This window comes from Mobula hypostoma, chromosome 6 (genome assembly GCF_963921235.1).
Source record: "Mobula hypostoma chromosome 6, sMobHyp1.1, whole genome shotgun sequence".
Classification (NCBI taxonomy): Eukaryota; Metazoa; Chordata; class Chondrichthyes; order Myliobatiformes; family Myliobatidae; genus Mobula; species Mobula hypostoma.
Window position 1 is genome coordinate 109375645 of NC_086102.1, and position 21322 is coordinate 109396966.

The following is a 21322-nucleotide window of genomic DNA, read 5'->3' on the forward strand; positions in this document are numbered from 1 at the left end:
TTCCTCTGACAGTCCAAAGACGTACAGGTTACAGTTAGTAAGTTTGGGCATACTATGTCGACATTTGCGGGTCGTACCCAGCACATCACTGGACTGTGTTGGTAGTTGATGCAGACGACACATTTCACTGTATGCTTCGATGTTTCACTGTACATGTAAAACTAATACTTTAAAACCCAGGACAGAATGAGTCATTTCCTAATCCAATGCCTAAATATTTCAAGGAAGATTGCAGAACCTGAAATGCAAACTGAATGAATTTTAACTAAATGATATAGCCAAAATACTTTTGACTTCCGATCTTTGTAGATCACTACACATGGACAAGGATGCCAATTGATATACAACACACAATGGAACTTGAATGCATAAAAACTAACTTGCATACATGTGAGGCTGACAATCAAAAACGGGAGCAGCTTTTAAACAGACAATTGAGCCCCAGCCTGTCAGGCTATCTTCCTCAAAGAGGTTCCCTTTTCATCTCTTCCACCAACCACAGCAAATCCCATCCCATTTCTAGACCCACTACCTCCCATTATTATAAAATCCATAGGGCAATACAGCACCAGTACAGCCACCACCCCTGGTTCCACGTACCTGCTGCTCTTTGATGTGCCCCCTACAGAATGTAACATTTATCCATCCAAGTCCTTCTTAAATGATACTATTATACCAGCCTCAACCATTTCCTCTGGCAGCTCCCTCTGAACAGCGATATACTGATCACTGTTTGGGTGAAAAGATGCCTCTTAGATATCTTTTAAAATCTCAAATGAAGTCAAATTGGGGTATCTGGTAGGAAACTGCGGTTGAAGCTAAAAGCAGTTCATTACTGGTATTACTAAAAGGTGAAACAGGGTCATGGAGCTTTATTTCATTTACATTGGAACAAACTACAATTCCAGCATAGAACGTAGAATATAGAACCTGGAATATTACAGCAGAGTATAGGCCACAATGTTGTACTTTAACCTACTCTAAAATCAATCTAACACTCCTCTTCCACATAGCCCTCCATTTTTTCCTTCATCCATGTAGCTATCTAATAGTGTCTTAAATGTCCCCAAAGTATCTGCCTCTACTACCACCCCGGCTGCATTTTCTATGCACCCACTACTCTCTATGTAAAAGAACTTGACCCCTGACACCCCACCTACACTTTCTTCCAATACCCTTAAAATTATTCCCTCTTCTATTTACCATTTCCACTCTGGGGAAAAAGTCTCTGGCTTGTCCACTCTATCATGCTCCTTATCATCTTGTACACCTCTATTAAGTAGTTTCTCATCCTCCTTCGCTCCAAAGAGGAAACCCCTAGCTTGATCAACCTTGCCTCATACACCATGCTCTCAGATCCAGACAGCAGCTTCGTGTCTTATCCAGATCCCTGAATTGAAGTCGCACTTTTACCTTTGAGATGTCTTGACCATCAACTTTGATGCAACCTCCGTTGAGGTCATAAAACCGGAAGAGGAGCCGGATGATGGTGCTTTTTCCTGAGCCCGACGGACCAACCTGAAAAAAATATCAAGACATAAAATTGTTAATTCAATGCCTAGATTAGCCACTGCTACATCATCTACAAGTAAGCCGTATTCCCATGATATTTAGAATCATACTCTGACTTGCTGTGTTCCTCCAGCATTTTGTGTGAGTTGTTCAAGACCCAGGATATGCCCTCTTCTCATTGTTACCATGAGGGAGGAGGTACAGGAACCTGAAGACACACTCATCAATTTAGGAACAGCTTCTTCCCCTCCGCCACTAATTTCTCAATGCTTCAGAAACCCATGAACACTACCTCACTATTTTCACTCTCATTTTTCATTACTTATTTAATTTAAATTCATATATATTTCTTACTGTAATTTATAACTTTCTTATGTACTGCACTGCTGTTGCAAAACAACAAATTTCACAACATATGTCAGTGATAATAAATCTGATTTTAATTCCGAAGATTTCCAGCATCTGCAGAATCTCTTGCGTTTTCAGAATCAGAAACAGAATTACATTTATTATCACTGTTTTGCAGGAGCAGTACAATTCATAAATATACTATAAATTATAATAAGAAATATATATAAAAAATTAAATTAGTAGTGCAAAAAGAGAGCAAATTATGAGATAGACTTCATGGGTTCATTGTCTTAATGTTGAGTGTGTTTCTTCACACTTCTGTACTTCCTTCTTGATAGTAGTAATGAGCAGAGGGCATATTCTGGGTGGTAAGGGCCCTTAATATAATATTGTTTAATATACAGTTGTTATAAAATGTTTTGTGTAAAAAGAAGATTTTTCCCATTAGCCAAACGGGGCACAAATACCATTTTACTATTCTTTTAAAAAATGTAATTCATTCAGTGAATGAGTGAGTGAGGGCCTCTGTCGGTCAGAGTTGACCATGGATATTACGTCCTAGCTGTCTAGACACGCAAGCCTGGCCAGTACAATATAGAGAACAAGCTGTTGTCCATGTAGCAAGCTCCCACTCTCCATGCATCTGATGAACCCAAAGGAAAAGCAGAGTCCGATACAGTTTGGTACTAGCAGCATCACAGGAGTTGCCAGTCAGCAATGAACTCAATGTAAGTCTGCCTTTGGGACTCCAGCTCCGGATTTTCCCCCCAGGGTTTACTCCCGAAGCCTTTCCCATGGGTGGGTATAGCCACAAGACAGTAGAGGTTTGAGATCAGAGATTTCCTTCTCCAAGGTGAGCAATCATGGCTGACAAGCCCCATCTGTCTGAAGCAACTGGTTCTAAGGAGCCAGCAACCTGCCTTTGCCCCTTCTTCTGTCAGTAGAAATGGTTCCACCTGGCTTAGTAGTTAAGCCACTTGTGAAGGCCAGGAGCTGGACTTGGTTGTCAGAGGCTACTTGAGGCATACACCACTGGGAGCATTTAATAGGCAGTAGGAGACTGTTCTCATTACCACCCCCAGCTATAACAACCTTACAATATCTCTAAAAATTGGCACGATCATAATTATTACTCATTCATCATTCTTCTTCTTAAGCCCGTTACCTTGATTGGGGTGTAGGTTGCCAACAGCACCTCGCTAGAGCCCTTTGTCCTGGACCAGTCTTTCAAGTTATCTCCAAGTGTAGCCCATCTTTGAAGATCCTTCCTCTCCAAGGGATGAGGTTTCTGGAACTTCTGTTGGTGGTTCTGTAGCTCTGGGTTTTGACAGGATGGGGGCTGCTCACCCCATGCTCAACCCTGCTCCTTTTGCAGCTGGGCTTGACACCCTCTACAGTGGAGTTTCATTTGATATTTCCTGGAGAAATTCTCTCTAAATCCTTGCAGTCTTTATGGTGATAATGGTTGCCTAGCCATGGGTGAATCAGTTCAGCTAACTCTATTCTGATATCAATTAACAGCACTACCGTTAACAAGTTGGCACTCCACTTGGGCAAGTTATGGTGTGCACCCTTCCCGCCGCTTTGGTGGGTCATGTGCCTCCCAATACCTTTTTGGGTTTGTGAATTCTTGCCACAGTGTGACTTTATTGTCTGAAAAAAATAAAATGCACTGTTAGCGCACTGTAGTAAACTTACCAGGGCCATTGTTTGTCCCGGCTGAACAGAGAATGTTATGCCTTTCAAGATTTCTTTACTGCAACAGAGAAGTTACAAAATAAAAGTGTAAGTAGAAGTGTAAGCTCTATTTAAAGAATCTTAGCATTTGCAATCCTTACAGTCATCCATCACTCAACAGCTTCAAACAGAGGAAACTGTTTTTATGATGATTAGGAGAGATTAGAATCGAAAATCATGTACATTTCTACACTGCTTTACTTGTGAAATATTGTCCAAGAGAGGAGCAGCAAATTTTATCAATGGCACCAAAGACACTCTTTAAATATCATTTTCCAATATTAAACAAATTAACCTAAACCTAATTTTCCAATAATAATATTAATAAAATTATTGTGTGCAGTTCAAGTCACTCATAGGCAGGAAAGATATCAATAAGATTGAAAGACTACAGAGAAAATTTACAAGGACTTTGATGGGACTTGAGGACCTGCTTTATAATGAAAGATTGAATGAGGGAGAGATTTAATAAATGTATATAAAATTATGAGGATATAGATAGGGTAGATGTAAGCAAGCTTTTCCCACTGAGGACGGGTGAGACTACAACTATGGGTTAAGAGTGAAAGGGGAAATGTTTAAGGGGAACATGAGGGTGAACTTCTTCACTCAGAGTGTGGTGAGTGTGTGGAATAAGCTGCCAGCTAAAGTGATGGATGCGGGTTTGATTTCAATATTTAAGAGAAGTTTAGATAAGAAAATGGATAAAAGGGGTATTGAGGACTATGGTCCAGGTGCTGGTTGCTAGGGCTAAGCAGAATAATAGTTCAGCACAGTCTAGATGGGCCAAAGGGCCTGTTTCTGAGCCACAGTGCTCTGTGACTCTATAATATCATCAAATGCCATTAATTTTGTAAACCTACAGTATAATCCCTCCAACTTCAAACTATCATAGTTTAAATCTTTCAGCCAAACTAATTTATTAAAAATAATCACAATTTCCTAGAGTCTTTTTGAGGTACCTAGAGTTGTGGATATTGCCCATCCAGCACAACACATGTGGGAAGAGTCTGGCCATGTGTATTGGTAGAAGACATAAATGTATAGACCATTTTCTAAATGGGGAGTGAAATCAGAAATTATAAGTGCAAAGGGACTTGGGAGTCCTCGCGCAGATTTTCCCTGAAGGTTGACTTTCCAGTTGAAGTGGTAGTAAGGAAGGCAAATGCAATGCACGCACAGCTGAGTGAGTTTTCGTGCTGTTCTACTCTACGACCATACCTCTGAGAGCAAGCATCAGTTCATCTGATGTACTTGGATACTAAAGCAAAGCTGGGAATGAGCAGTGAGCGCTTTGCTTTACAGCCCCAGTGATCAGTGATTGGGGTTCAATTCCCACTGCTCTCTGTAAGGAGTTTGTGTGTTCTCCCTGTGAATGTGTGTGTTTCCTCTGGCTGCTCCGGTTTCTTCACATTTCCAAAAAAAGATGCACAGATTAGGATTAGTGAATTGTGAGTGTTCTATGTTGGAAGCATGGTGACACTTGCAGGCTGCCCAACATAATCCCTGCTGATTTGATTTGACACAAACTACGCATTTCCCAGCATGTTTCAAGCTTCAATGTACATTTAACAAATAAAGGTAATCTTTAATCTTTAGCTCTTTAAGCATAAAGTGTGGACATGTAGATAGGTGGGCATATCTACAGTGATGAAATGCTTTGAATGATTGGTCATGGCTGGAATCAACTCCTGCCTCAGCAAAGACCTGGACCCACTGTAATTTGCCTATCCCTACAATAGGTCTATGGCAGATGCAACCTCAAAGCCTCATCACACATCACCTGGACAATACAAACACCTATGTCAGGATGCTGTTTGTTGACTATAGCTAAGCTACAGAACCTGGGCCTCTGTATCTTCCTTTGCAATTGGATCCTCGACTTCCTAATCGGAAAACACAATCTGTGCAGAATAGTAATAATATCTCCTCCTCGCTGACAATCAACACTAGCTATGTGCTTCTCCCACTGCTCTACTCTCTCTGTACCCATGACTGTGTGGCTAGGTATAGCCATAATGTCATCTATAAATTTGCTGATGATTCAACCATTTTTGGCATAATCACAGATGGAGATCAGAGGGTGTATAGGAGTTAGCTGAGTGGTGTCACAGCAACAATCTTGCACTCGATGTCAGTAAGTCCTAAGAGCTGATTGTGGACTTCAGGAGGAGTAAGACGAGGGAACATGAACTAGACCTCATACAGGGATCAGAAGTGGAGAGAATGATCAATTTCTAGTTCTGGGTGTCAAGATCTCCAAGTTTTGACTGGCCCCAACATCGATACAGCTACAAAAAAGGTAAGACAGTGGCTATATTTCATTCAGAGTTTGAGATTTGGTTTGTCACCTAAAGCACTCGAAAACTTCTACAGATGTACAGTGGAGTGCATTTTGACAGGCTAAATTACTGTCTGGTATAGGGGGGGGGGTTGCTACTGCACAGGATTGGAAGAAAACCCAGGAAGTGGTAAAACTAGTCAGCTCCATCTTGGGTACTAGCCTCCATGGTATCCAAGACATCTTCAAGGAGCAGTGCCTCAGAAAGGCAGCATCCATTAAGGACCCCCATCATTCAGGACATGCCCTCTTCTCATTGTTAGCATCAGGAAGGAGGTACAGAAGCATGAAGGCACACACTCAGCAATTCAGGAACAGCTTCAACCCCTCTGCTGATTCCTAAATTGAACCCATAAACACTACCTCACCTTTTTGTATTGAATATTATTTTTGTTTTTGCACTATTTTCAATTTAATTATTTAATATATATATATATATATATATATATATATATATATATATATATATATACTAACTGTAATAGGTTTATTTATTTATTTTCTCTCTATTATCATGTGTTGCATCGTACTGCTGCCATTAAGTTAACAAATTTCACGACATATGCTAGTGACAATAAACCTAATTCTGACTCTGATTCAAGACAAAATGTTGCTGCTAATTTTCACAGAGTGCTGTATTTTATTGTGTCTCATTCCATTGTCAGCAGCCTCTTCATATCTGACCCATTGGTGACACCTGGCGTAGACTGGGGACTGCTCTGTCTGCAAAATGTGAAGTTTCCAGGTGGCCATTATTTCAAATTCTATCTCCATTCCCATTTTGACATATCGGCCCATGACCTCCTCTTCTGCCATGATAAAGCCACTCTCAGGTTGGAGGAGCAACACCTCATATTCTGTCTAGGTAGTCTCCAACCTGATGGCGTGAACATCGATTACTCAAGCATCCAATAATTTTTTTACTCCCCCTTCCCTCTTTTTCAATTCCCCACTCTGGCCTTTTACCTCTTCTCCTTCCCTGTCTCCCATGGTCCACTCTCCTCTCTTATCAGATTCCTTCTCCAGCCTTTCACCTTTTCCACCTATCACCACCCAACTTCTTACTTCATTCCCTCTCCCCACCCACCTGGCTTCACCTATCACATTCTAGCTTGACTTCCTTCTCCTCCCCCCACCTTCTTATTCTGGCATCTTCCCCTTTCCTTTCTAGTCCTGAAGAAGGGTCTCAGCTGAAACCCAGCATTTCCATGGATGCTGCCTGATCTGCTGAGTTCCTCCAGCATTTTGCAATTGATTTACAGCATCTGCAAAATCTTTTGGTGTATCTGATCTGTGTGGCTTTTCTTCCAACACTAGCTTAGATCTAGTGTATTTGCTCATGGAGTGACAATAGACATAGGCAATAGGTGCAGGAGTAGGCCATTTGACCCTTCGAGGCAGCACTGCCATTCACTGCGATCATGGTGAATTGGTGCCACCTTCCAACTGCATAATATAATAGAAATCTAAAAACTGCAGAAGCTGAGATTCTAGTGTATTTGAGAAAAAAACCTGCTGAGAAATCCCAGTATTTTCAGTTTATGTGTCAGCTGTGGTGAGACCAGACGCCACTTACAGTGCGCTGTTCAGGTCACCACACTACAGTAAGTAATTGTGCTGGAGACAGTGCAGAGGGGATTTACCAGGATGCTGCCTGGATTGGAGGACTAGATTAGCTTTATTTGTCACATGTACTGTGCTCGCAACATATAGTGGAAAGTACCATTTGTGTCAACAACCAACACAGTATGAGTATGTGGTGGGGGCAGCCCAGTCTCCATGCTTCCAGTGCCAACACAACAGTCCACCAACTTACTAACCCTAACCTGTACATCTTTGGACTGTGGAGGAAACTGGAGCACCCCAAGGAAACCAACACGGTAACGGGGAGAGCATTACAAACTTCTTACACACAGCTGCAGAAATTGAATCCTTGCTGATCGCTGGTGATGTAAAGAGTTTTTTCACTACTGTGCTGCCTACATGGTACATGGACGTTAGCTATAGGCTGGGCTTGTTTTTCCGTGGAGTGAAGGATACCTGATTGAAATACAGTGGATTACAGTTAATTAGGCCATCGGTTAATCAAGAAAATAGTTAGCATTCTCATCACTTATTTGGGACATTACGACTTTTAATTGGGACAGGAAACTGTTGCCAAACAGCTTCTAGTTAATTCTTCAAGTGCAATTATGTGGCTATTAGACACTACACTGTGCTTCGAGTGAATAGTTGCATGTGATTGTTAAGTTATTCACTTAGGGTAATGGACACCAAATTTAAAAAAAATTTTTTAAATCACTACTTCATTCAGGAATGCAATGAAGGCAGTCCACTATTGGCATGAGGTGCAGATAATGGATGGTAACTATTAGGAACTAATACACAGTTTTATCAAAATCCAAATTAAATTTCTTATTAAAGTACATACACGTCAGCATACCCAACCCTGAGATTTGTTTTCTTGTGGGCATACTCAGCAAATCCAAGAAACACAATAAAATCATTGAAAGACTGTACCCTAAAGGACAGACAAACAACCAATGTGCAAAAGACATTAAACTGTGCAAATACAAAAGAAAAAAAAAGCAATAAATATCAAAAACATGAGACGAAGAGTCCTTGAAGGTGAGTCCATGGGCGTGGGAGAAGTTCAGTGATGGGGCTAGCGAAGTTATTGCCTGTGGTTTAAGACCCTGATGGTTGAGGGGTATTACAAACCTGATGGTGTGGGTGCTGAGGCTCCTGTGCTTTCTTCCTGACAGTAGTAGTGAGAAGAGGGCATGGTCTGGAAGGTGAGAAGTCCTTGATGATATATGCTGCTTTCCTGCAACATGCAGATGTGCTCAATGGTTGGGAGGCTTTGCCCTTGATAGGCTGGGCCATATCCACAACATTTTGTGAGCTTTTCCATACAAGGATATAGAAACATAGAAAATAGGTGCAGGAGTAGGCCATTCGGCCCTTCGAGCCTGCACCGCCATTTATTATGATCATGGCTGATCATCCAACTCAGAACCCCGCCCCAGCCTTCCCTCCATACCCCCTGACCCCCGTAGCCACAAGGGCCATATCTAACTCCCTCTTAAATATAGCCAATGAACTGGCCTCAACTGTTTCCTGTGGCAGAGAATTCCACAGATTCACCACTCTCTGTGTGAAGAAGTTTTTCCTAATCTCGGTCCTAAAAGGCTTCCCCTCTATCCTCAAACTGTGGCTCCTCGTTCTGGACTTCCCCAACATCGGGAACAATCTTCCTGCATCTAGCCTGTCCAATCCCATTAGGATCTTATACGTTTCAATCAGATCCCCCCTCAATCTTCTAAATTCCAACGAGTACAAGCCCAGTTCATCCAGTCTTTCTTCATATGAAAGTCCTGCCATCCCAGGAATCAAGCTGGTGAACCTTCTTTGTACTCCCTCTATGGCAAAGATGTCTTTCCTCAGATTAGGGGACCAAAACTGCACACAATACTCCAGGTGTGGTCTCACCAAGGCCTTGTACAAATGCAGTAGTACCTCCCTGCTCCTGTACTTGAATCCTCTCGCTATAAATGCCAGCATACCATTCGCCTTTTTCACCGCCTGCTGTACCTGCATGCCCACTTTCAATGACTGGTGTATAATGACACCCAGGTCTCGTTGCACCTCCCCTTTTCCTAATCGGCCACCATTCAGATAATAATCTGTTTTCCTATTTTTGCCACCAAAGTGGATAACTTCACATTTATCCACATTAAATTGCATCTGCCATGAATTTGCCCACTCACCCAACCTATCCAAGTCACCCTGCATCCTCTTAGCATCCTCCTCACTGCTAACACTGCCACCCAGCTTCGTGTCATCCGCAAACTTGGAGATGCTGCATTTAATTCCCTCATCCAAGTCATTAATATATATTGTAAACAACTGGGGTCCCAGCACTGAGCCTTGCGGTACCCCACTAGTCACTGCCTGCCATTCTGAAAAGGTCCCGTTTATTCCCACTCTTTGCTTCCTGTCTGCTAACCAATTCTCCTCCCACACCAATACCTTACCCCCAATACCGTGTGCTTTAAGTTTGCACACTAACCTCCTGTGTGGGACCTTGTCAAAAGCCTTTTGAAAATCCAAATATACCACATCCACTGGTTCTCCCCTATCCACTCTACTAGTTACATCCTCAAAAAATTCTATGAGATTCGTCAGACATGATTTTCCTTTCACAAATCCGTGCTGACTTTGTCCGATCATTTCACCGCTTTCCAAATGTGCTGTTATCACATCCTTGATAACTGACTCCAGCAGTTTCCCCACCACCGACGTTAGGCTAACCGGTCTATAATTCCCCGGTTTCTCTCTCCCTCCTTTTTTAAAAAGTGGAGTTACATTAGCCACCCTCCAATCCTCAGGAACTAGTCCAGAATCTAACGAGTTTTGAAAAATTATCACTAATGCATCCACTATTTCTTGGGCTACTTCCTTAAGCACTCTAGGATGCAGACCATCTGGCCCTGGGGATTTATCTGCCTTCAATCCCTTCAATTTACCTAACACCACTTCCCTACTAACATGTATTTCGCTCAGTTCCTCCATCTCACTGGACCCTCTGTCCCCTATTTCTGGAAGATTATTTATGTCCTCCTTAGTGAAGACAGAACCAAAGTAATTATTCAATTGGTCTGCCATGTCCTTGCTCCCCATAATCAATTCACCTGTTTCTGTCTGCAAGGGACCTACATTGGTCTTTACCAGTCTTTTCCTTTTTACATATCTATAAAAGCTCTTACAGTCCGTTTTTATGTTCCCTGCCAGTTTTCTCTCATAATCTTATTTCCCCTTCCTAACTAAGCCCTTTGTCCTCCTCTGCTGAACTCTGAATTTCTCCCAGTCCTCAGGTGAACCACTTTCTCTGGCTAATTTGTATGCTTCTTCTTTGGAGTCGATACTATCCCTAATTTCTCTTGTCAGCCACGGGTGCACTACCTTCCTTGATTTATTCTTTTGCCAAACTGGGATGAACAATTGTTGTAGTTCATCCATGCAACCTTTAAATGCTTGCCATTGCAGATCCACCGCCAATCCTTTAAGTGTCATTTGCCAGTCTATCTTAGCTAATTCACGTCTCATACCTTCAAAGTTACCCCTCTTTAAGTTCAGAACCTTTGTTTCTGAATTAACTACGTCACTCTCCATCTTAATGAAGAATTCCACCATATTATGGTCACTCTTACCCAAGGGGCCTCTCACGACAAGATTGCTAATTAACCCTTCCTCATTGCTCAAAACCCAGTCCAGAATAGCCTGCTCTCTAGTTGGTTCCTCAACATGTTGGTTCAAAAAACCATCCCGCATACATTCCAAGAAATCCTCTTCCTCAGCACCTTTACCAATTTGGTTCACCCAATCTACATGTAGATTGAAGTCACCCATTATAACTGCTGTTCCTTTATTGCACACATTTCTAATTTCCTGTTTAATACCATCTCCGACCTCACTACTACTGTTAGGTGGCCTGTACACAACTCCCACCAGCGTCTTCTGCCCCTTAGTGTTACGCAGCTCTACCCATATCGATTCCATATCTTCCCGGCTTATGTCCTTCCTTTCTATTGCGTTAATCCCTTCTGCTTTCATACCAGGATGTGATATAACCACACATATATACACTCTACCACACATCTATAGAAGTCTGTCAAAGTTTTAGATGATTTGCCAAATCTTCACAAACTTCTAAGTAAGTAGAGGTGCTGCCGTGCTTTCTTTGTAATGGCACTTAGGTGCTGGGCCCAGGACTGATCCTCTGAAATGATAACGCTGAGGAATTTAAAGTTGCTGACCATCTCCTTCTCTGACCCCCTGATGAGAACAACTCATGGACCTCCGGTTTCCTACTAAAGTCAATAATTAGCTCCTTGGTCTTGCTGGCATTGACAGAGAAGGTGTTGTTACGGCACCATTCAATTTCCCTCCTATATGCTGATTCATTATCACCTTTTATTCAGCCAACAACAAAAGTAAACAAATAAGGCATTGGATCGAAATAAGCTCCAGAAAGTTGTAAACTCGGCCAACTCTATTGTGGCCACTAGCCTCCCCAGCATCCAGGATATCTTCAAGGGACGATGCCTCAAAAAGGAGGTATCCCTCATTAAGGACCCCCATCACCCAGGACATGCCCTCTTCACATTACTACTATCAGAGAGGAGGTACAGGAGCCTGAAGGTGCAAACTCAACAATTCAGCTGCTTTCCCTCTGCAATCAGATTTCTGAATGGACATTGAACCCATAAACGCCACCTCGCTACTTTTTATTTATCTTTTTGCACTGCTTATTTTAATTAACCTTTAGATATATGTATGCTTCTTACCATAATTTACAGTTTTTATGTTTTGCAATGTACTGCTACCACATAACAACAAATTTCACAACAAAGGCCAGTGATATTAAACCTGATTCTGATTTTGAGCTGAGCTCAACCACACAGTCATAAGTGTAAAGTGAGTAGAGCCTGTGGTGCGCCTATGCTGAAGGAGATCATGCAGGAGATGTCGTTGCCAATCCAAACTGACTGGAGCCTGCAAGTGAGGAAATGCAGAATCCAGTTGCACAAGGAGGTATTGAAACCAAGACCTTCAAGCTTATTGATTAGTTTTGAGGGGATGATAGTTTTGAATTCCAAGCTGTAGTCAATGAAAAGCAACCTGATGCATACATCTTTGCTGTCCAGATGTTCCAGGGTTGAATGAATACCAAATGAAATGGCATCTGGTATTGACCTGTGGTAATGGTAGGAAAACTGTAGTGGATCCAAGTCACTTCCCAGGCAGGAGTTGATATGTTTCATCACCACTCTCTCAAAGCACTTCGTCACTGTGTTTGTAAGTGCTACTGAACGAAAGAACTTACTGTTTTGTACTGATAGCATTTATACTGTACTGTACTAGTATTGGTCGTCAGAGAACACAAAAGCACAGAAACTGGCCCTTCGGCCCATCTAGCTTGTGCCAAACTATTAATCTGCCTAGTCCCATCAACTTGCATCCAGATCATAGTCCTCCATACACCTCTCAACCATGTGCCCATGCAAATTTTTCTTAAATGATTAAATCGACCCCGCATGCACCACCTGCTCTGGCAGATTGCCCCATACTCTCGCCACCCTCTGAATGAGGAAGATCACCCTCACGTTCCCTTTAAACATTTCACATTTCACCCTTAACCCATGAACTCCAGATCTAGTCGGTCCTAACCTCAATGGAAAAAAGCCTGTTTGTATTTATCCTATCTATACCCTTCATAATGTTTCTATCAAATTCTCCTCAGTCTTCTATATTGTAAGAAATAAAGTCTTAACCTATTCAACTTTTCCCTATAATTCAGTTCCTCAAGACCCAAAAACATCCTTGTAAATTTTCTCTGCACTATTTCAATCTTATTTACATCTTTCCTGTAGGTAGGTGACCGAAACTGCACACAATATTCTAATGTCTTATACAACTTCAACATAACATCCCAACTCCTGTACTCAATATATTGATTTATGAAGGCCAATGTGCCAAAAACTTTCTTTATGAACCTATCTACCTGTGATGCCACTTTCAAGGAATTATGAATCTGTATTCCTCGATCCCTCTGTTCTACCACAATCCTCAGTGCCCTACTGCTCACTGTGTAAGACCTACCCTGATTGGTCCTTCCAAAGTGCAACACCTCACACCTGTCTGCATTAAATTTCATCTGCAATTTTTCAGCCCATTTTTCTAGCTTGTCCAGATCCTGTTGGTTAGCTTTGATAGTCTTCCTCATTGTCCACAACACTCCAAATCGAAGAGCCATCTGCAGATTTGCTGATCCAGTTTACTACATTATCATCCATATCACTGATATAGATGTCAAACAACAATGGACACAGCACCAATCTCTGTGGCACACCACTAGTCACAGGCCTCCAGTCAGAGAGGTAACCATAAGACTATAAGATAGGAGCAGAATTAGGCCATCTGGCTCACCGAATCTGCTCTGCCATTTCATCACGGCTAATCTAATTTTCCTCTCAGCCCCAGTCTCCAGCCTTCTTCCTGTATCTCTTCATGCCCTGACCAATCAAGAACCTATCAACCTCTGCCTTAAATATCCATAAAGATTTTGCTTCCACAGCCGATTGTGGCAAAGAATTCCTCAGATTCACCACTCTCAGGCTAAATAAATTCCTCATCTCCGTTCTAAAAGGATGCTCCTCTATTCTGAGGCTGTGTCCTCTAGTCTTAGACTCCCCACCACAGCAAACATCCTCTCCACATCCACACTATCAAGGCCTTTCATCATTCGATAAGCTTCAATGAGGTCATCCCTCATTCTTCTGAATTCTAGTGAATACAGGCCCAGAGCCATCAAACGCTCTTCATATAACAAGCCATTCAATCCTGGAATCATTTTCATAAACCTCCTCAGAATCACGTTTATTATCAGCGGCATGTGTCGTGAAATTTGTTAACAGCAGCAGCAGTTCAATACAATACATAATATAGAAAAAAATAAAAATAAAAACAAATAAGTAAATCAATTACAGTATATGTGTATGTCCTGTGCAGTAGCCCCCCCCATACCAGACAGTGATGCAGCCTGTCAGAATGCCCTCCACAGCACATCTATAGAAGTTTTTGAGTGTTTTTGTTGACATACCAAATCTCTTCAAACTCCTAATGAAGTATAGTTGCTGTCTTGCCTTCTTTATAGGGGCATCGATATGTTGGGACCAAGTTAGGTCCTTAGAAATCTTGACACCCAGGAACTTGAAACTGCTCACTGTCTCCACTTCTGATCCTTCAATGTGTTCCTTCATTTTACCCATCCTGAAGTCCACATTCAGCTCTTCAGGTCTTTCATCTTACGGACGTTGAGTGCAAGGTTCTTGCTGCAACACCACTCCACAAGATGGTATATCTCGCTCCAGTACGCCTCTCTACTTCCTCAAAACTACTTGCCCCTCCACTTATTGTCATATCATCTGCAAACTTTGCAACAAAGCCATCAATTCCATCATCCAAGTCATTGATATATAACATAAAAAGAATCTGTCCCTACACAGACCCTTGTGGAACACCGCTAGTCACTGGCAGCCAACCAGAAAAGGCTCCCTTTATTTCTACTCTTTGCCTCCTGCCAATCAGCCACTGCTTTATCCATGCTAAAACCTTTCCTATAATACCGTGGGCTTGTAGTTTGTTAAGCAGCCTCATGTGTGGCACCTTGTCAAAGGCCATCTGAAAATCCAAGTATACAAAATCAACTGATTCTCCTTTGTCTATCCTGCTTCTTATTTCTTCAAAGAATTCCAACAGATTTATCAGGCAAGATTTTCCCTTGAGCAAACCATACTGACTACAGCCTGTTTTATCATGTGCCTCCAAGAACCTTGAGACCTCATCCTTAATAGTCAACTCCAACATCTTCCCAGCTACTGAGGTCAGACTAATTGGCTGATAGTTTCTTTTCGTCTGCTCTCTCCCTTCTTTAAGGGTCGCATGTCATTTACAATTTTCCAGTCTTGCGTAACCATTCCAGAATCTAGTGATTCTTGAATGATCATTACTAATGCCTCCACGATCTCCTCAGACACCTCTTTCAGAATCCTGGGGTGTACACCATCTAGTCCAGGTGACTTAGCTACCTTCAGACCTTTCACTTTCCCAAGAACCTTCTCTGTAGTTATGGTAACTTCACACACTTCAAGACTCCTAATACCTGGAACTTCTACAGTGAAGACTGACTCAAAATACTTATTCAGTTCATCCGCCATTTTGTTGTTCCCCATTACTACCTCTTCAGCATCATTTTCCAGCGGTCTGATATCCACTCTCACCTTTCTTTTCACTTTATGTAGCTAAAGAAACTTCTGGTATCCTCTTTAATATTATTGGCTAACTTACTTTTGCATTCCATCTTTACCTTCTTAATGATTTTTTAGTTGCCTTCTGTTGGTTTTTAGAAGTTTCTGAATCCTGTACCTTCTCTCTAGTTTCTGCTTCATTTGTGCCTTCTCCTTGGCTTTTATGTTGCTTCTGACTTCTCTTGTTAGCCAAGGTTGTGTTAACTTTCCTTCAGAATACTTCATCCTCTTTGGGATGTATATATCCTGTGCCTTCAGAATTGCTTCCAGAAATTCCAGCCATTGCTGCTCTGCTGTCATCCCTGCTGGTGTTCTTTTCCAATCAATTCTGGCCAACTCCTTTCTAATGCTTCTGTAATTCCTTTTACTCCACTGTAATACTGGTACATGTGACTTTAGCTTTTCCTTCTCAAATTTCAGGATAAATTTGATCACATTATGAGGGTTCTTTTACCTTCAGCTCTCTAATCAATTCTGGTTCATTGCACAACACTCAATCCAGAATAGCTGATCCCCTAGTGGGCTCAACCATGAGCTGCCCTACAAAGCCATCTCGTAGGCACTCTAGAAATTCCCCCTCCTGGAATCCAGCATCAACCTAATTTTCCCAATCTACTTGCATATTGAAGTCCCCCATAACCATTGAAACATTGCCCATTGGCATGCATTTGCTATCTCCCACTGTAATTTGTAGGCCACATCCTTAATACTATTTAGGGCTCTGTATACAACTTCTATCAGGGTCTTTTTACCTTTGCAGTTCCTGAGCTCTATCCACAATGATTCAACATCTTCCGACCCTATGTCACCTCTTTGTAATGATTTGATTTCATTTTTTAACCAACAGAGCAATGGCGCCCCTCTACCTTCCTACCTGTCCTTTCAATACAATATGTATCCTTGGACATTAAGCTCCCAGCTATAATCTTCTTTCAGCCATGATTCAGTGATGCCTGCAACACAATACCTGCCAATCTGCAACTGTGCTGCAAGTTCCTCTATGCTTTCAAGAAAGAGATGGATAGAGCTCTCAAAGATAGCGGAATCAAAGGTTATGGGGATAAGGCAGGAACTGGATATTGACTGTGGATGATCAGCCATGATCACAGTGAATGGCGGTGCTGGCTTGAAGGGCCGAATGGCCTACTCCTGCACCTATTGTCTATTATTCCATAAACTGCTCGTATTCAATTACAATACCTTCAGTACTCTATTCACTCTTTTTGACTTTGTCCGCCTTTTACATTGCAACTCTATCAACAACCTCTCCACACTATACATTGCTTCTGTTCAGAAACCAGCTACCTCACCTTCAGCACTATCATCCGCCTTTCCTATAATGCCATTTTTGACCACTCTTCTTTCGTGAAGCCAATGTCTAACCTAATTTACTACCTCATCTTGAATGCCAAGCGACTGAACCAATCTCCCATGCGGGACCTTGTGAAAGGCCTTACTAAAGTACATGTACGCAACTTCCACTGCCTTGCCTTCATCAACTTTCCTGGCAACTTCTTCAAAAAACTATGAGATTGGTTAGACATGACTTACCACGCACAAAGCCAAGTTGACTATCCCTAACCAGTCCCTATCTATCCAAATTCTTATATATCCTGTCCTTTAGAATACCTTCCAATAACTTTTCCACTACTGATGTCAAGCTCACTGCCTTATAATTTCCTGGTTTATTCTTAGAGCCTTTCTGAAACAACAGAACAACATTAGCTATTCTCCAATTCTCCGGCACCTCACCTGTCACTAAGGATGTTTTAAATATCTTTGCTAGGGCCTCTGCAATTTCTGAACAAGCCTCCCACAAGGTACAAGGGAGCATCTTGTCAGGCCTTGGGGTTTTATCCACCCTAATTTGCCTCAAGACAGCGAACACCTTGTCCTCTGTAATTTGCATAGGGTCCATGACCTCGCTGCTGCACTTCCTCACATATATAGACTCTTTGTCTGCCTCCTGAGTAAATACAGGTGCAAAAAGCCATTTAAGATCTTCCCCCCTCTCCTTTGGCTCCATGCATCAGTCTGATCTTCCAGAGGATCAATTTTGTCCCTCACTATCCTTTTGCTCTTAATAGATCGGTATTGAAATATAGCCACTGTCTTGCCTTCTTTTTAGCTGCTATATGTTGAGTCCAGGTTAGGTCTTCAGAGAAACTAACACCCAGGAACTTGAAATTGCTCGCTCTCTCCACTTCTGATCCTCTATAAGGATTGGTTTGTGTTCCCTCGTCTTACTCTTGCTGAAGTCCACAGTCAGCTTTTCGGTCTTGCAGAGGTTGAGTGCAAGGTTGTTGCTGCAACACTGCTCAACTAACTGGATTATCTCGCACCCAGATGCCCTTTCATCACCATCTGAAATTCTGTGAACAATAGTTGTATCATCGGCAAATTTATAAATGCTGTTTGAGCTATGCCTAGCCACACAGTCGTGAGTGTAGAGAGTAGAGCAGTAGGACAGAGATCACAGGGTATTTGGATACTGCAGGAATCCTCATAGTTGTGGTTTTATTCTCCCTTTCAAAGTAAGCATAAAAGGCACTGAGCACCTGTGGTAGTGAAGCATCACTGCCATTCACGATGTTGGGTTTTGCTTTGTAGGAAGTAATGGCCTGCAAAACCTGCCAGAGTTACCGTGGATCTGATGTCGCCTCTAACCTCTCCCAGAATTGTTTCTTGGCTTTTGAAATAGCCCTTTGCAAGTCATCTCTGCTTTTCTTAAACAGACCTGGACCACCAGACTTAAATGCCACTGATCTAGCCCTCAGAAGATTATGAACCTCCTGGTTCATCCACGGATTTTGGTTTGGGAATCCAGGCTTGAAGATGATTCCTTGAACACAGTCCAGTCCACTGATTCAACGCAGTCCTGTAAGCGCTCCTGTGCCTCCCTGATCCATACCTTCTTGGTCCTCACCACTGGTGCTGCAGTCTTCAATCTCTGCTTATACTCTGGGAGTAGAAGTACAGCCAGGTTTTCAGACTTTCTGAAGTGTGGGCATGCAATAGCATGGTAGGCACTCCTGAACTTAGTGTAACAGTGGTCTAGTGTGCTGTTTCCTCTGGTACTACAGATGATTTGTTGATAATAATTATTTAGTGACTTTATCAAGCTGACTTGGTTAAAATCCCCAAAATGATGGGGAAGGCATCAGGATGTGCTGTTTCATGTCTGTTGATTATACCACTCAGTTCGTCTAGAGCCCATTTGACATAAGCCTGATGTGGAATGTTAACCGCTACCAAAAAGATCGCCGAAATCTACCACTGCAGGTAAAATGACCGGAATTTTATTGCGAGGTATTCCAGGTCCTGTTGAGCAATATTGAGATGTCACTAACACATTTGTACACCATGAGAAGTTGATCATGAAGCATACAGCTCCATCTCTGCTTTTGAGAAACTCAATTAACCTACCTTGATGATGTAATACAGATTATGAGAGGCACAGATAGTGCTGATAGTCAAAATCTTTTTCTCATAGTAGTGGGTAAGAGCAAGAGGCATAGTTTTAACGTGAGAAGTAGGAGATTTAAAGAGGATGAAGTTTTATTTACAGTGTGGTTGATATCTAGAACTTGCTGCCAGAGGACGTGCGATATTTGACACCATATTTTTATTAAGAAGCATTTAGAAAGGCACTTAAATAGGAAGGAATAGAAAGATATGGTTGCAATGTGGGCAAACAAGATTACTATATGAATAAACTCTTCTTGGGCTTCCAGACAGGTATCAATTTTAATCGATGTTTCGATGACAAACTCTACCATTTCCATCAGCGATAATGCCTGTGCACATCTTGCCTGGTAGTATTTGTACCCTCACAGTCTGAACCTCCTGATTGGTTGAACTTCATCCAATAAAGTTTTCACTGTCCCACCTTGTTAACAATCAAATTCCAGTTCTTACCTTCATCTTTGTTAAAATTCTTTTCCTCTAGTTTTACTTCCATGGCTTCCATCACCAGGCTGTCTCAAAAGCCATTGGCACGGCACAGTAGTTTTCTGCCATCGAAGTCCACCCTATGGCCATTGCGAATGCAATATTCTGCTACTGTCGATTTCTCCGGATAACCCAAATGGATGCACCTTCTATGCTCCTTGATGCAGGTACAGCTTCTGTGCTCCTTCAACATGGATGATGCCCAAGCATCATCCCTGATGAAGATGGCAGAGTTTGTCATTGTGATGTTGGTTAAAAAAAGATATCTGTATCTGGCTGGAAGCCCGAGAAGAGTTTATTCGTCACACACACTAGGAAAGCACTAGATCCTTTTTAAGATTAGTGTATTTCTACAGATTACCATGGAAAGCATTTCAACTGATTACATCACCATCTGGTATGGAGAAGCCACAGGATCGGAAAAAGCTGCAGAAAGTTGCAAACTCAGCCAGCCCTATCACGTGCACTAACCTCCCCAGCATCGAAACGTCTTCAAAAGGCGATGACTCAAAAAGGCAGCATCCACTATTAAGAACCCCCATCACCCAAGACATGCCCCTTCCTCATTGCTACCCTAAAGGAGAAGTTACAGGAGCCTGAAAACACACACTCAACATTTTCCCCTCTGCCCTCAGATTTCTGAATGGACAATGAATCCATGTACACTACCTCACTATTTTTGCTCTCTCAGTTACATGTGTTTGTGTTCAAAAAGCAGATATCTTTGTCATTGATAGTTGGTGAGAAATAAGCAGTACGACAATTCAGAACAGTTTTGCTCACTGCATTTTCAAGCATTCAGGCTTGGAGGTGCCAGAAATGGCGTGGAGTGAAAATGGAATGATTTCACTACTTCAACAAGTTAGAACTTATGAAGAAATTGAAGGTATAGACAATTATTTTAAATGAAAATGAAGATTTGGAGGATGCAATCGTCAACAGCATTGTAGGAAGGTAGTTCTTATCTGCACTGATTTTGTTCATTTACAGTCAAAAGAACTTGACACGGATGAATTTCTCTGTTGGTAAGTATTATGAACTATTACAGTTTTATAGTATTGCAGTGATATATAAAAATACACATGCTTATATACACTTTAATATATACACACACACACACACACACACACACACACACACATACATACACACATTTTTCTTGTAATTTCTAGTTTCTTTCATTAGTGTACTTTAGGTGCTGCTGCCAGGAAAACAAATTTCACAACATTCAAATTTCATGTCAGTGATATTAAAACTGATTCTGATAGACAAATGTTCAGAATGGATGTGTTGTACAACAGTGCTGCACCACCCAATGAGATTATGGCAACTTTTTTCTTTCCTTATTCCTCGACTTCCTTTTGGTCCTATAAGCTTCCAGGATTCCTGCAATTCTGGCCTTGACCAGCTCAGAATTTACATTTTAATCCATTGGCAGCCCAGATATTCAAATCGGAAATTATTCTCCCACAAACATCCTCTTCTCTATCAGCCACTCCTTTGTTAAAATACTGCTTAGGTCAACCCATCAACCTCTGCTTTAGCATGTGTTTATTGA

At 41.8% G+C, this 21322-nt stretch overlaps 1 protein-coding gene across 1 annotated transcript in view; it reads right to left on the reverse strand.

Moving 5' to 3' along the window:
* Positions 1 to 21322, reverse strand: part of LOC134348286 (ATP-binding cassette sub-family B member 6-like) — a 246262-nt gene that overhangs the window by 108632 nt on the left and 116308 nt on the right. The window contains exons 14-15 of the mRNA XM_063051431.1: positions 3562 to 3619; positions 1414 to 1518 (exon numbers count right to left, since the gene is read on the reverse strand). Coding sequence (XP_062907501.1) covers positions 1414 to 1518; positions 3562 to 3619 — 163 coding nt within the window. The remainder of the gene's footprint in view (positions 1 to 1413; positions 1519 to 3561; positions 3620 to 21322) is intronic.